At 43.2% G+C, this 16,331-nt stretch overlaps 1 protein-coding gene across 2 annotated transcripts in view; it reads right to left on the minus strand.

Annotated features, from left to right (window-relative positions):
* The window catches only part of MTHFD1 (methylenetetrahydrofolate dehydrogenase, cyclohydrolase and formyltetrahydrofolate synthetase 1), a 41,129-nt gene that overhangs the window by 22,770 nt on the left and 2,028 nt on the right, over positions 1 to 16,331 (minus strand). The window contains exons 1-8 of one of the 2 annotated variants that reach the window (XM_027674158.1): positions 11,916 to 11,983; positions 9,833 to 9,917; positions 7,430 to 7,489; positions 6,728 to 6,781; positions 6,217 to 6,353; positions 5,988 to 6,088; positions 5,534 to 5,670; positions 4,031 to 4,142 (exon numbers count right to left, since the gene is read on the minus strand). In XM_027674158.1, the coding sequence (XP_027529959.1) occupies positions 4,031 to 4,142; positions 5,534 to 5,670; positions 5,988 to 6,088; positions 6,217 to 6,353; positions 6,728 to 6,781; positions 7,430 to 7,489; positions 9,833 to 9,917; positions 11,916 to 11,968 (739 nt within the window). In that variant the 5' untranslated portion in view covers positions 11,969 to 11,983. Of the gene's footprint in view, positions 1 to 4,030; positions 4,143 to 5,533; positions 5,671 to 5,987; positions 6,089 to 6,216; positions 6,354 to 6,727; positions 6,782 to 7,429; positions 7,490 to 9,832; positions 9,918 to 11,915; positions 11,984 to 16,331 lie in introns of those variants that run through there. The other variant, XM_027674159.1, reaches the window with a different exon arrangement.

The raw sequence follows: 16,331 nt of genomic DNA on the forward strand, positions 1-16,331 counted from the left end.
TTGTTCCAAAACTCCGGGTTTACATTTGATCTGTTCCATTTTGGACACCTGGGTCTTAATATTGAATAAAATCACCTGCCTTCAGAGGAACTGAAGACATAAAGAGCTTTTCAATCAGTCATTGCTATTTTAACGATGGACCAGTAAATACTGCAGTTCACAGGGATCAGTCTTGTCAAAACAAACCTCACAGGTGGCTTAAAAGAGAGCTTCAGTAGAATAATCTTCTTTCTCTCTGGCAAAAAAGTTTGCTACATCCTGCTGCACCTCATGATCTGACAATTCAGAGGCAGATAGAGCCCTTTTTTTTCCAATGGTGACCTTTAAGCTCCCCCATAGAGAAAAAGATAAACCGTGTTAGTAAACTAGCACAGTCATCCAAGAAACCCACTGATTATAGCACATGAAAGCATAAAATTTAAGTTTTTCTCCTGGAATGGCAGATTCTCATTTCAGATAAAGGTCTCTAGGGAACATCTAAGCAGCATGAAAAACCTGAAGATAGATTTTAATGTTGTTTTATTGAAATATTATATTGCATACAATGTGTGTGTGTTTGAACAGAACACAATCAATAACTTTACCATACATTTGGTGAGGGGGAGGAATGGAAGAGAAACCAAACTCCTAAACAGCTGATTATGTTAAAATCAAAGGGAGAACAAGAGCAGCTCCTGCCTACATTAATTTTTAGCTGCATTGTTACTGGCAATTAGCAGTTTGGATGTTTTGCTCTGTTTGTGTTTTAAAGCAACACTTCTTCTCCCTATAGCTCAAAGCCTGAACAACATCACAGCTGTTAACGAGTGTTTCTACAGCCACTGTCAGCTTTGCTGCCCAGAACTGCAGACCAGTTTGGCCTTCTAGCCTAGAGACCACTTTAATTAAGGCTGCAAAAGGTAAACAATGTAATTTTATTTTCTTCCAAGGATGCCACGCAGGCTTACTGGCCACCCTGGCCAGGAAGACTCCAGGCCCAAGAATGAAGCAAAGAAGCAGGCACTCCAAACACAAACAGCCTCATTTGTTACACAGACACAGATGAGCAGAAGCCAAACAACCTCCCAAGTCCCTGCTTCTGCATCTGCACTTCACACCAAGCAGGGCTGAGCACAACTTAGGAGCTATTAAATTATCTGTAAAATATTCTTTGAAGGACAGTTCACATTCAAGATTTGCCATCTCTCCCCATAAATTCAGCTTCCACAATATTCATCATCCCACTTTTAAAAAATACAAACAAGTTACAGGGAGTATCAGTGACACTATAACCATTCCCAGTGCATGTGTCTTCTTTGGCCCTGTAGGTTTTCTTGCCAGCTGCATGACATGAAAGAGAACATCCAAGGACTTTGAGATCAAAGAAGTGAAGGACATGCCTACACACATGGAACGAACAGGCATGGTGATCTCCAGAGACAGCTGCATGAGAGACAGCCTGACTGCAGCTTCTGGACTGGAACTAATTCACAGCCCTACTTTCACCAGGCAAGGGCTGCGAACATCCCCATGACTTCCAAGGAAACTTGTGCTAATGTACATGCAACTAACAGGTTTCTGGTGGATACATGACTGCAAACACACAAGACCATCTATGACCCTCATCTATAACACGAGGCCATCTTGCTTGAAGTGTGTTTCTTTTTCTGGACACCACTGGGAAGGGTGTTTCGTAAGGGATCCAACACAATCTGATCCAGTATGCTGGTGATGCCAGCTTGATTCTCAGTGCATGAAGGTACAAACACAGAAGCAAGTCAAGGCTTTCTACATCCTTCTAGCTCCTCTGCTGTTTGAAAGCCATGGCACTGAGATCCACAGAGGCTGATCCTCCTTTGCTGCTCTCACATCCCACTGTTCAAGGCTCCCTGTTAGCAAGGGCTGCAAAATCCCATAGCAGAGGAGGACTTCGAACAGAGTTGCTTCTTCTATCAGGACCCAGAGAGGGACACTCCAGAGGCACTGCTACCTCTGGGAATATCCTCAGTCTGCACTGCTTTCCCTTTCTGTAGCAGAGCAATTTCTACAGGTCTGGAATAAGGCATTCAGAGCATTTGCTGGACTAACCCTCCAACTGCAGCACTGGGGAGAGAAAGACAAATACAATCCAGCTTGGAAAGTAAGATACACCTCTAATAAAGGTTTCAGGAGATCCTTTCTTCCTCTCTGTCTACTTGGAGACCTGGAAAAAATTCAGCTGCAGTACATATGAACACAAAGGCATACGTGCCTAAACTGCCTATTCTAGCCTCCAAACTGGCACCCTTGGGAGTATACATGCCATCCTCCATTCGAAAGCACAACAGCTGCATTTGTATGGTGCTACGTGGCTATAATTTGTTTTAACTCCAACTCGGCAAGACTGCATGAAGTTAAGTGTCCTGACATGTCATATCATTTGGGATCTGCCTGAACAGGGTACTCTGACTAGCAAAGTAAAGGCATATCCAGAGATTGACGTGTCTTCCAGCTGCAACTCACAGCTAGACCTAGGAGGCACCCAGGTAGGTGCACTTACACCTGTGGTAAAATGTATGGCAACTGTGCTCTTTCTCACCCCTTCACATTCAAAGCATTACCACAGCTAGCACCAATATTCTATCTGTACAGGGATTTAGCTGGAGAAGCTGTCAAACTGGCTGCTGTTCTTTCTGTAGCCCTGCAATTCCGGCACCGATTTCCCACAAGACTCATCTGAAAACTTTTTTGCAACCTATCAGAGGGGAAGAAGGTGGCAAGAAAAACTCAGCAGCTTCAGAAAACCACAGGGAGAAAAAAAAAAAAAGGTCTGTGGCATCTATCATTTTGAAATGTGACAATTTCCACGGTACTGTACCAAGCCCTGATCCCTGAGTCTCACACTGCCACTGAGCGCATTCCGTGCAACACTGACTAGGCTGGGTGCACTGGAAGCTCAGATGTCAGTGCACTGCCCAAGGCAGACTAATTGCAAAGGAACAGGGACGTGTCCTCAGAGATGCAGTTCACATCACGCCTGAAAAAAAAGGTCATACCATCATATGTCAGAAACACAGTGGCGGTTTTACTTGCAACGTGTCAGTTGGGGAGACTCCGAGCCATTCTGCTTCATGCACATCAGCAGTGACCCTGTGGGTTTTGGCAAACGGCCCAAGTTTGGGTAGCTTGGAACAAATGCACCCAGCAACAAACAGCAACAGCAGATGACTTTTTAATTTTAATTAGAGGACCAATGTTTTCAAATGCAGCTCAATGTCACCTTTGAGGAACAAGACTGCCGAACAGAAATTTCTTTACATTCTGTTAAATAATGGCAACAAAATGACTGATTAATTATGAAAACTACCTTTTAAAAGCCTTGTGGGTGTAGCACAGAGAGAGTGACTAATTTTCCATATCATTCAATATCTGTAATTTGGATTTAAAACGAGATGAAAACAGAAATTGCCAGACTGTCTGTACCTCCTCTATAAGGAAGGAGTAGCTAAGTGAAACCCTACCCTAAAATCCATTATGTTAAAGCACTTTATTCTATGCCAGAGCCACTGTCACCAATACTCTTGCAGAATCTGCTTTGTTTCAAGATAACAGCCATTCAAGCCTAAGAAATTAATGCTGTGATTCAACAAACCCACAGCTACTTTAAAAGACTGCTTGTCATTTCTGTATCTCAAACAGAACAGCTTCATCAGATCTAACTGCAAAGTGATGACAGCAAAGCCATACACTCACAAGTGACAACAGCAGCAAGACTTTAGTGTGTAGTTGGATATTCTGTTGTAATATTTCCTAGGCCTCCTCTTTCTTCTATTAATCATCAGCCTTGTTGAAGGCAGAATCAAAACTGCCACTGATCTGCTTTAGGGCAGTACTTCAGACCAGCTTTTTTTTACTTTGGCATCTCCAGAGATTGCCATCATTACTTAAGACAGAAGATAAAGAAGTCCACATGGACTAGAAACACCAAGGAAACAGTATTCATGAACTTACTTAGCAACTGCATTTATATACAAATAAACACATCCTCACTCCTTATACATTACCCACGCACCTGGCACATGGTTAATTCCACAGTCTATTACAATTGCTCCAGGCTTGATCCATTCACCTTTTACCATTTCAGCTTTACCAGCTGCAACCACTAGGATATCAGCTTTGCCAACCTATTAAAACAAAAAAACACCAACAAATAAACAACCGTGTATCACCAGCAGTGGAAAAATGCAGAGCTGCTTCAGCAGCAAGTCAGATCAGCTGCAATTGCAGTGAAACTGTGCTCACCCACCGCCATCAGAGGGATGGAAGGGCATTGTCAGCAATTAAAAGTAGCTGGCAGTTCCTTGGCAAGGACAAAATCCTGCAGCCAGAAATTATGGCTTATTTTCACACTCCTACCCTGAACTATTGCTAGTCAACACTTCAAAACCTCCTCTGAATTCCTCCATGATTCCCAAGTGGATCATATAGACTACATTTAGATAAAATTAAAGCCTTCTGCATATTCTTCCCTTCCTCCCTTCAAACATCCCTGCACATTCAGTGCTAGAAATATACCCAGCCCTCATCAGACAGCAGCCAAGAACAACCCCTGCACAGAACCAGGCAGCACTTCACTTGTGGCAGCACTGTCTTGTGGTTTTCATGTCCAGGACTCTGTAACACACAACTCCAGGGGAAGCTGACTGTATTTCAGCACTAATATGTGTTCAGGGAGTACTGAATTTGACAGATCTGGTCATGAAGCTGGTGTTAAAGACTATGACTAAAGCTTGTTGTCAGTTCCTGCATTGCTTCATTCACGTTTGCTTCGGAAGCTGCTATCGCTTGGAATTTTCTTCTTTTAATCTTCAAGGGAGATAAGCTATTTTTTAGATTTCATTAAGAATCAGCACTTCAATTTTTAATCAACCTAATGATGGTCTTATTGAACAGCAACTTAATGGCATGAAGCATTGCAGCGTTTCTGATCTTCGTGAGTTACATTCAAATACACCTACTCCCTTTTCAGCTTTAATACTTGCCTACAGAGCCTGGCAGTGCTGATGGCTCTACAAAATCCAAGTAGGTGGCAGCACAGCAACACACTATTTCTGCCACTCTCACTGCTAAAGAGGAAAATGGTACCAACTCCCGGTGATAAAAAATAGACTGAAAAAAACAAATCAACTGAGAAATCATTTGGCCTAGCATTTCTTAGCCATTAGAGCAGAAGACCACTTGGCCTTTTTGGTAAAAAAAAAAAAAAAAAAAAAATCAACCAAAAGCCAAACACATATGCTGTCTTGCCAGCCCCTACACAGAGATTAGGAAGGGATAATTATATCTCAGCCTTTGCTCAAAAAACCCAAAAATAATAATTTTATTGTTATAATTAAACCCCTCTAATTAAGTGCCAAAAATAATCAGGATGCTATCCCAGCAGAAGTATTTACACAACCATGCAGTGAGCAGCACCGGGAAACTGTTTCAGATGAAAGACACCCCAGACCTAATGACTCAGAGTAGCAAGGCGCTGAGCAGCAATGCACATCAAATACCTCCAGCCTGTTCCTACCTCCTCAGCCAGGGTGGAGGTCTTGGAATGGCAGGTGGTGACGGTTGCGTTATTCCAGAGCAGCAGGTCGTGCATGGGAGCACCAACAATCTTACTGCGACCGATCACTACGGCTCTTTTCCCTGTGACCTGGACACCTGCGCCACAGAGAGTCAGGAGAGAGCAAACACAGGTCATTGTGCATCTCAGTACAAACTAACTCAGATCGCTCTGGAGTCTTTTGGTCCGTTTAAGTCCGGCCCTGGTACTTCAGAACACTATTTTTCTTCTTTGTTGCGTGTGAGCTGGGAGGGAGGAAGGAAAAACTGTTTTAAAACTAGTTCTTTTACTACTCAAAAGGAAATGTGACATCTCGACAGAAGCTTCAATGTGAAGCACAGCCTTGCAATGTGTGTAGTTTCTCCACTTATTGAAGATCACTGCACTCATGAATAATGTATGGAAGCCTCCTTACCTGTTTGCCTGATAAGTTCCATGCATCCCTTTGGCGTACACGGAATAAAGCAGTCTCCAAGGTCCCCTCTAGAGAGTTTCCCAGCATTGATGCTACTTAAGCTGCATTTTGAAAGAATAAAGGCCAAGTAAGATTCCCAGCCCCACAATCACCATTGAAAAGAAAAAACAACAAAAAGGGTTTCTTTCTGGAGTAGCTGTCGTGCTCTCCAGGGGTGAAGTCAGTTTACCCATCCACATCCTTCTCAGGTGCAACAGCATTGGTTATCTTTTCCGTGTTGATGGGTTTGTCGGAGTCGAGTGGCAGCTGCACTATAAAGCCATGAACAGCAGGGTCTGCATTCAAAGAGGCAATGCACTTGAGCACCTACAACAAGCAAAGACCAAAAAAACTAATGGCTGACAAACTGAAACGTGACTGATGTAAAGGAAAAAACATCATTCTATCTGGATTAACAGATACACACTTTACGTTTAGTTTTTCCACTCAACAATATACATCACTCACATTTTTAATTAAAAAAAAAAAAAAAGCTGTTAAAGCCTCTAAATTTTACATTGTAATGTTTTAGTTTTCTTAAAAAAACCCAAACATCTCAGCAGGTTCCAGCTCTTTTCTCGTGACTTAATATCTATGGGCAAGTGGTCTTTTTTTATCCAATGACAGGGCAAATATAGGTTCATATCTTGAGCTCAACACCAAAGTTATATGTTTTTTCATCACTTGGTTATATTACTTACATCAGCTTCTGTTGCTGTGTTTGGCAGTTTTATGTGATTGGCACTGATCCCAATCTGCAAATGAGAATAACAACAAATTATCTCATTTCTGAATTGACATTTGATTGATCTGCCTAATCTTTTTATCCAGCTCAATCACAGCTGCGTTCTGTCACATTTCCCAGGCCTATCTCCTGTTTCTGTGGCTACAATCCTATTATTTAGAAACACCATCAAGAAAAAGATTAGTGCTTTGCCTGCTTAGATTGGTCCCTTCTTTAACTGTCCTATTCACCTTTTGACATGAACAACATCATCTTTGCTTGACAGCAGATTGCCTTGAAGTGCCAGCAGAGAAGATGCCAGGCATCACCTAGGGAAATGGGGACTCATTTTTGTTCCTGTACCACTCAGTGACAGACACAAGGCAACTGCATAAGGCCACAGGCCAGGAAAGACAGAGCATCAGCACTTCAGACACATGTAATCTGTGATGATCACATACAAAGTGGTACCAACTCATGCTGCTGTGACCAGTGCACCCCACCTGGCTCTCAGGTTACACAAATACAGAGTCCTTATAACAAAGAATTCAGGCCAACACTGGTTTCTCCAATATGGGCAAAGCTTAGACAAAACTATTTGATTTGCCTCTGGATTTTCATAATCAGATTTGACTGACTCTAGGGAGGTAAAAAGCAGTACTAAAAGTCTGGGTATTACCTCAGCAGCAGCCTTCAGCTTCATATTGATGTAGAGGTTCGAATCATCCCGATTTCCAACCTAAGGATGAAAAGACAGTTGAATCACAGCACAGAATAGAGACCCAGACACAAACTGAGATGGGCTTAACCCTCAGCTTCCTTGGAGCTACATCAAGGAGACAGAGGTATTCTTGGATAACTAAAACACACTGATGGAGGCTATAAGTAGCTGGAGCTAAGAGGGAAATGTTCTTTCAAGTAAGAGGCAGCTAAAGACAAGTTGTCTGATCTCCTGAATAAACATTTGCACCTGTCGAAAAACCTTAGAAACACAGTGGTCTCCAAAGCAGAAAATACTCCCTGCCATCTGATCTGAGAAAGTTAAATCCTTAGCTAATTAACATGATCAGCAGGTGCTGATAACATTCAATTATCTGATTAAGACTCTCAGATAAGTTGGGCCTCCGATACCCAAGAATCCTAATTTTATGCACATGTGTGCTTTGATGGAGACATTTCTTCCACTGCTGTTTCAAACCTTGAGAATTTTCCTGCCAAACAAAAAACAAAACAAGAACAAAGTGATGCACAAAGAGAAAGCAGCAAGTGGAACAAATGCCTGTAGTTTTTGGCAGTATTGGGTGCTTCCAGTACAACTGCATTTCAGGAGACAGCTTGCATCATCCAGTATGCTTTGTTAAAGGTAATACTCCTTCTAACCTTAAGAAAATGAGGGGCAAATAAGTAAAAGCTGATAAGCAAACTCTTGAAACCCTGTTCCCTGGTACTTGGCAGCCATTCCTGGTTCTCAAACAGATTTACAAGCTGCAGGGGTGACTGCACTGACTGATCACCCAGGAAACACTGGTTCTTCCTCCCTAGGTATAGACAAAGGGGCTGTTTCCCCTCTAAAATCTGATGGGTTTAGGAAAAAGTATGCCTCATACAGGGCAGAAAAGAAGGAAGAGTGCGAGCATCAGTAGATGTCAGCAAACACAACACAGATATTGTGCAAATGGGAATGTTCCTGACTACAGGGCAAAACAATAAAGATTAACTGACTTTGTTTTTTTGACTCAGAGGACACCAGATGCCTCCCAAGAAAAGAGCCCATGTGCTACGTATCAGAAACAGCTCATTGTCCTGACTTCACTGAAGGATAACAGCAGTGAGTATCAGTATTGGAGATGAACTCCAAGCCCAGACTGTTTGGGCACTTACAAAAGTGTCAGACAGCCAAAGAGCTTTACAACCTGTAAAGGACTCTGAGACAATCCAGGATTGAAGACAGCACAGGCCAACCATGAAAAAAATCCAATAACCCAACAAGACAGCAATTTTTGAAGACAGTTCATGAGGTCAACAATTCAGCAACTGTCATCAAAGCATTCCTTATTAAATTTTATTTTAAAAACTTTCCTACTTCCTTCTAAGCACCTGAAGACAAATCTTCTGTAGAGACATCCCTCTTAAAGCCAGTGGAAAACAAAACCAGAAAAAAAAAACCAAAATACAAACACAAATTTGTTCCTGGCATCAAAGATGAGCATGGCCTTTGTGTGCTATGGTGGTATTAGCACTAGAATCTCAGACAGGCACCAAAAGCTCTGCAGGAGCCCAAAACACTCAATAAGGACAAAAGTCACTTCTCTAAGCAGCCACTTACATTCCTTTGTGGACACACAGTTCCTTCCTGTTACATGACACGTGCTACTGCCACTCACCTTCTGAGATAAGCATAAAGGCTTTCTATTTTTTACAGCTGCAAGGGCAAAAAAGTTCTGCCAAACACAGGCCAAACCCCTGTACTGACTGAGTGCTTTTTATCTCTGCAAGCGCTTCTGTGTAGACTCTAACACTTACTCACACTTCTGACAGACATCCAATTCAGAAATGGGATTTTGTTTCATCCCCTGCACTCAAAGTCATGTTGGCCGAAGGTAGTTTTGGTTGGGTTCTCTCCCTTTCTCTGTCCCTCTTATGTTTCCATGTTCCAACATAACAGCAGATCATATTCCTTAATAAACACCCCACTTGGAAGTTTTCTGCTACAAACACATCTCTGAAAGCTGACAGCCTTTGGAGCTCATTCAAGTGCAGAGACCTGGAACAGAGTCTACAAGCACTGTTAATAGGCAAGCAGCTTACTTTCACCATTTCACAAACACAACACTCAAAAAGAGAACAGGGTCTGATGGAAGAAAAAAAAAAACCAACTGAAAAACCCAAAAATGTTTTTGGGCCCCAGTACTTTGGGAAAAGACACCACAGAACTGTGTTACCATCCCACAGAGAACTCTGGTCTTCTGTTCCTTACAAAATGCTTCCACTGCAAGCCAGCTTTGATGAAGCTCATCAGCTGTGCACTTACCATTGCAAAGCAACTCAGATTTTCTGTAGCTGTCATTAAAGAAAACAATACCTGCAAAATTGCGAGTCCCGGTCTGAAGCCTGGAAATTTCTCTTTCATCTCAAGAACTTGCTGCTTCAGTCTGTCTCTCACTTGCCTGAAGAGGGGAAGAAAAAAGAAAAAAAAACAAAATAGAAGTTAATCAAGGGACTGACTTCTAATACTCATGATAAGTCATGAGTTGAAAAGGTGACAGATGGGCAGATTGGCAAACACATATTTATGCCTTGAGTACACAAGTCCCAGCAATCTCCAAATAAGATTGATGTCCATAAATGATTAAGACACTTTGGAACCAGGTTCATTCAAACATATTTAAATAAATTTTTTTTTAAGTCCATATTGTGCTGCTTCACCCTCCTGTTCATGGTCACAGGATACAAGGGTTAAAAAAAAGTTCAAAAATTGGCATGGAAACCCCGATGGATTTCAAACTCCCTTCTCAAAAGGAGCTCCTCTTTCCACATATGCTGTACTGAAATTACCTGTCTTCCACAGGCAGCAGTCAACACTGTCACACATACTGTCCTGGTAAAGGATGATGAATCTACAGTGGTAAAAATCTGGAAAATAACTAAACAAGCAGGAGGTACTCAAAGATACCCCTCTTCTGCAGCCGGTCAATACTATGTGTTTCTATTTCTTGCCTGCCTGGTCTAACCCAAGCTGGACTGGCTGTAGTGCTACATGCACCTTCCTGCCCCCAGTGTGCTTCTGAGTGAGAAAATGCCCCCAGCCCAAGGGCTTCCAAACAAGACCAAGAGTTTGCCATGGGAGCACAAAGGAGAATGGGAGGTGGACAGAGGTGAGGAAAGGTAGCTAAACCCTGGTGCACAGCTCAGATCAACTCTTCAGTAAAGGCAAGTTTAAGAATACAGTTGTTAAAACACAACTTTGAAACAGAGTATGAGAGGATTCACTGATTAATTACTCTAGCTTGGATGTAAACTCATAGTTTATTAGGGAATGTTTTAGAGATGAGTACCCATCACTGACAAATGAGCCACAGAAAGCTCAAAAGCTACTCAAAAGTCACCACCTTCCCCCACCCTTGCACTGCTAATTTCTCAACCACTCTCTGGCCCCACATGCATGATCCTTCACCAGGGAAGGTGGAGGGGAAGAGGTCCTAGTGCCAGGCCCAACTTGCTCTTTCAAATCAGAAATTCTGTCAAAAGCTCAGGTGCAGACCAGCACCACAGCTCTGTGTCCTCACCAGAGGCTGTTGGGATTCAGAGAGAACAACTGACCATCTTATGGGCTCATGGCACTTAAAGGAAGCTGTAGCACTGAATTGCACATGTAAGAGATACTCAGAAGCAAAAGGCAGGTAAGCAAAACCCCACAGGACATCAGAGGCTTGAGAGGTCTGTCCTCCACATGATCTCCAGCCCATGTCCCACCCATTATTCTCAGAGATGAGAAGGTGCCACCATCACAATTAACAAATCCACCCTGTGCCAAACACCCTTCCATTTAAAACACAGGTGGTCTCCTCATGCTGATCTACCCTCAAATGAGTGTCACCAGATCTGCTACCTCCCAAGTGGAACCAGATTTCCCAGACTGGAGGATGTGCTGTGGCTGCCAGTTCATTAAAAATGTGAACAGCAAGGGTACAGGGACAGAGCAAGCAGCTGACACCAGCTGGGAGGCTGCGATTCCTGCCACATGGGGAAATGGCAGGACGACAAAAAAGCCAGTGAAGCCAATTCTACCCTGCAACTATAAGCTCCAAATCAGAAATGCCAGAGGCAGGAAGACAGGGAAATGGGAGCAGTACACGCTCTGCTGCAACCCAGCAGCACTGATCCCAGGGGATGGCTGCAGCTGGCCCAGCCAGAAGCAGCCCTAAGGCTGTTCCCAGTCTCATGTCAGGGGGAATCACAGTCTCCAGCTACATCCCAAATCATACATCTCTCCTGCTGCATCCCAAGTCACACAGTCAGAGCTCTGCTGCAACTAAGGAGCAGCTTCAGAGTATTTATAGGTGTCTGGCCAAGTTATTCAAAGTCTCTTAACAAGCTTCAGCAGAAGAGGCTGTTTCCAGCCTTAGTTAAGAAACAGTAATTACGAGGCTTCCTTTGGCTATTACCTCAAGATGACTTGACACCAAGACTGGCTGATGAGTTCAGAGAATAGTGTCATAGCAAGGCTTGTCCTAGCAATTCTTCATGCTTAAGTGACAAAAGTTCATCTTCTGGGCAGCAAAATCACCAACTGTCTCTCCTCACAGTCCGGCTGTAAGCCCCTAGCAAAGGCACCTGAGCTGGATCATGAACAGCCTGTAACAACAACACAACAATCTCGAGGAGCATCAGAAAGCCCCTGCACATGGTCTGTGAGCTGGGGCTGTGGGCAGCTCTTAGAGGGAACTATTTTTGAGAACAGTCTCTGGTGTTTCAGTAAGGAAAAGGCAGCACTGGTGTGCACAAACAAAAAGAAATGCAAACAAACATGAAATGTATTACAATTTATGATGCCCTCGAAAGGGACAGCCAGCTGGAAAGGGTCCCAGGTCTGGGTATTACTTTTACTCCAGTCCTCTCAGCTGAAGAGTAACAAGCCCACCCAATTTCCCCTGCCCTCTGTGAAGCAGGGCTGTGGTGTGCTTTTACCCCCAGGAGCCACATCTATTCACATTGCTGTCATTTTCTGTAATTAGGCACTAGCTCACTTCCCCTTCAAGCTACAGAAGAAAGGTAACACACAAACACAGGAAAGTGGTGCTGTCAGTGCTGATTTGCTTTAGGAGCCTTGAATCAAGAAATCACGTGTTAGACAGCCACCTAGCGTTAGGCACCACTGCTCTCCAGTGACCACAAAAGCCACAGGGGCAAAGGTTTGAGAGAAAATTCAGGAAAAATGAGGAAATCCTTGTTTTAACTCCGCAGACTTACAAAAATCTTATAAAACAATCTTTGACAAGACAGCAGCTATTTAGAGATACAGTCTGCAGGTCTTCCCAAAGATAAAAGTTCATATTGATAAACCAACACCACTTTTTTACTAGCTATATGAAAATTCTTTTAAGTCTTCAAACAAAAAATTTGCAATTCTCTGTGGCTGTTTCTCCAAAAGCCTTCACTCTGTCTCTGAGACCCTTCCTGTGCCCATATGCCCTTCCACAAACAAACTCACACAGCAAACAAGAGTCCAGGGTCCACACAGGTCAAGCACAGCACATGGCTCTAAGCATACAATGCAACAGCCAGCTCCAAAGATTAAAGAACTTGTTAGCCTTTCTTTCTCTAGGCTGCAACAGTGACTTGAATTTAAATTCATTAAGTGAATTTCCCAGAACAGCAAAGGACAAACCACACTCCTCCATCTCTGCTGCAAACAGAGAGAGAAGCACAGCTCCCACGCCAGGCAGAAACTCCCCCCTACACCTATGGGATTACGTACTCACATTGCTCATCTGGTGGCACTGTACTGAAGGTGACACCAGGCTGTGCTTCTGTCCCTTCTGTGAGTAATAAGGTCCAGGGTCTATGTGATACTGCCAGACACAGGACCTGGCAAACAACTCCTCAGAGATAGTGATGTTCTAGGAGATGCCTGTCCCCAAAAGTGGAGGGTTTGGCCTTACTGCCTGGATCATAGATTCCCCAAGGGTTTCAGAAACATGCAGCAGAAATGCTCTTGCTGCAGACCTGCAGAAATGGCTGTATGAGGCTGATGGTCCTCCCCAGGTCCTGCACCATCCTGGTCACAGCTGTTGTCCCTGCAGCCATTCCTCCTTACAGCCTGCAGCACTGCCACTGCTCACCTTCTGTTGCTCCCATGACAAACCAACACTGTAGTGTGGAGAAACAAGCTTTCCCTTCTCCAAACCACCGTGGCACCATGTCCTAGCACAGGACAACTGCATTACCTTCAAACACTGTGAAGAGGCTACAAGCAACCACACCACAAAACACCCCACTGGCACCCTAATGAGACACAGAGGAGTCTTTCCTCATGGGAGTCACAGGTTGGCTGCGTGAATGAAGTGACATTGGGATGGAAAATGCCTTAGGAAAGTCCATCGCAGCTGGCAACTCAACAGATGTCTCCAGGTGAGGGAAGACACCACTTAGACAAGAGAGCTGGAACCAGTTCACAAGTCTCCCACCCTTCTGTCTCATGCTCCACCACTGCATGATCCTGGCACACTGTCATTATCTCCTAGAACTGTCTGTTACTTTCCACCACTTCCACGCTCCCAAGGCTTTTAACCACTTTTTTGGTTGTGCCTGCTCAAATATTTTCATCAGCCTTCTTCAGACCAGATAAATACATGAAGATGGTTTTGCTTTTTTAGATGCTTTTTCATCATGTCTGGAATTTTAATCCAAGGTGGTCTACAAACAAATCTAATGTGGGTCTGAGTTGCAAAAGCAATCATCTGTAGGGGATGGGAGAGGCAGCAATTGAGGCACTTCTAAATGTGGCTGGCTGCCAACAGAACAACAGTTTAACATAAAGGTGAGTCTTTAAAACTTAGAAAGTTTGCCCCAAACATAAGTAATGATACCATGAACCAGCTTTCCATGCTGCAACATTAATGACTCTAACCAGGTCTGCTTCCCAAAATGGATACTTCGTACAACATCCAACTAACAGGTGATTTAATTAGAGGAAAACACATGAGAAACAGATAAAGACTCAATCCACCTTTGTGGGGCTGCAGGCATTACAGACAATACTCTAGGCCCTTCTACAATGCTCTGTCTTCACAAGGAGCGATAGTGAGATTTTATTCGTTCTCCAGAGGAACAAATGTTCTTTCCCTTCCATCCAACTTGGTGCACAGATCACAGCACTGTGACCTTATTGTCCACCAGACAGTGTTTTCTCTCAGCTTATCACCTCTTCAGAGCAGGGCCCCATTTTGTTTAAATTCTGTGTCTGCACAGCACCAAACACAAGGGGCTCTTGCTTATAATTGGGGCCACCCAGTGACACTGACAGTTCACTTTAATTTAGCACATCCATAGTGTGGTATCCTTCAGTGCAAGCCTGAAACATTCTGGGTAGGATCTGGTAAATGAGATCTCAGAGATAGGGGAACTTTTCAGTTCAGACCAGATTTACCTGGAGTTTTAACAGAAACTCCAAAAAACTTTTGAGATCCAGTCTGAAAATGCTGAGTTGTTGTTTACTGCACTGTTACCTCCAGTTATAAGCTGAGCCTGACCATTGCTATATCCAGTTCTTTAAACTCAAAGCACTACTTCCCCCATCCCTAGTGGCTGTGAGGGCTGTTAAGTCTTCCCTGCCATCACAACTCATCAGCCACTCTGCCAGACCAGGAATGTTGGTCCATTCCTGGTGCTATCAACCAATTCAGGCCAAGCCAGAAGTTTCCAAACTTGGGCTCCTTCAGATGGTAAAGAGTGAACACACAGCTCACTGCAATGGACATAAGCTGTAAAGAAGAGCCACAACTATGTTTTACTCTGAGTATCTATTTCAGACACAGAAACAAAGGTTGTTTTTTTTCAGGGAATACTAGCAATAAAAGGTGTATAATACTGTATTTTTATTACCTTCAGCGCTCCATATTCTGCATACTTAAAGCACTGCTTCTCTTCCCCTTACTAATCATTTGTTTACTGTGCTGTTACACAATAACTTGTCTCTTGCAACGCATTTGCCAATAGGGCAAATTTAACTTGTAGCAAAATCTAAGGACTAATTACTAAACAGCCAATCAGACAAGTAGAGGAAAGTCACCCTGAGGTAACTAGCCAGCTCAGGCTGATGCATAACCCATCCAACATTTAATATAATTCACAGACTGTTCCAGCACAAGAGTTTGTGTGTACTGAGAGAAGCAGCCTTTGAGAGATGCATTAACATCAACACTAAAATCCTATACAGAAAACAACGTCTTCTGTGTTCTCCTTCCCATCCACAACCTAACCACACTCACTATCCTCACAGGTAATACTCAAAGCCACTGAAAATGTCAATTTTCCTTTGTACCTCTTTTAAGTCTTCCAAGACTTTAGGGTGGGAATTAACTTCAGCAAGTTTTCCTTATTTATAGAGGCAAGCAAACTCTCTCAAAGTATTTATTATCTTTACAAGAATTATAATGCCACTCTCTACCTGATTTTTGTTTAAATAGCTGGCGTGACTGTGAATTAGGTATTTCTTTTGCCTGTCTCTGGGGAAGGGGTGCTCAGTGGCTGGAGAAGAAAGTTCACAATAATTATGAGTTGAGATTTGAGACACACACAAAAACACAGAGGTATGTAGATGGACCACTACTTGTTTGATTCACCTCATTTGTCAATATTTGACTGACTTATAAACAAATATTTTTGCTTGATTAAAGGGTAAAGTAACAAAACCCACCCTCTAAAATACAGTGACTGAAAAGGTTTTGCAGTTGATGAAAGTCAGGGACACTGCCTTTCTACAACAGGCAATTCAAGTGAAAATTCTTAGAAAAACCACGTCTGTCGCTTCTGCTGCTGCTGCCAGGCTCTTGGCCAGGAGGTGAACTCTGGATAACGAG

The sequence above is a fragment of the Neopelma chrysocephalum genome, unplaced genomic scaffold (assembly GCF_003984885.1).
Source record: "Neopelma chrysocephalum unplaced genomic scaffold, ASM398488v2 Primary Assembly neopelma1_24, whole genome shotgun sequence".
Classification (NCBI taxonomy): Eukaryota; Metazoa; Chordata; class Aves; order Passeriformes; family Pipridae; genus Neopelma; species Neopelma chrysocephalum.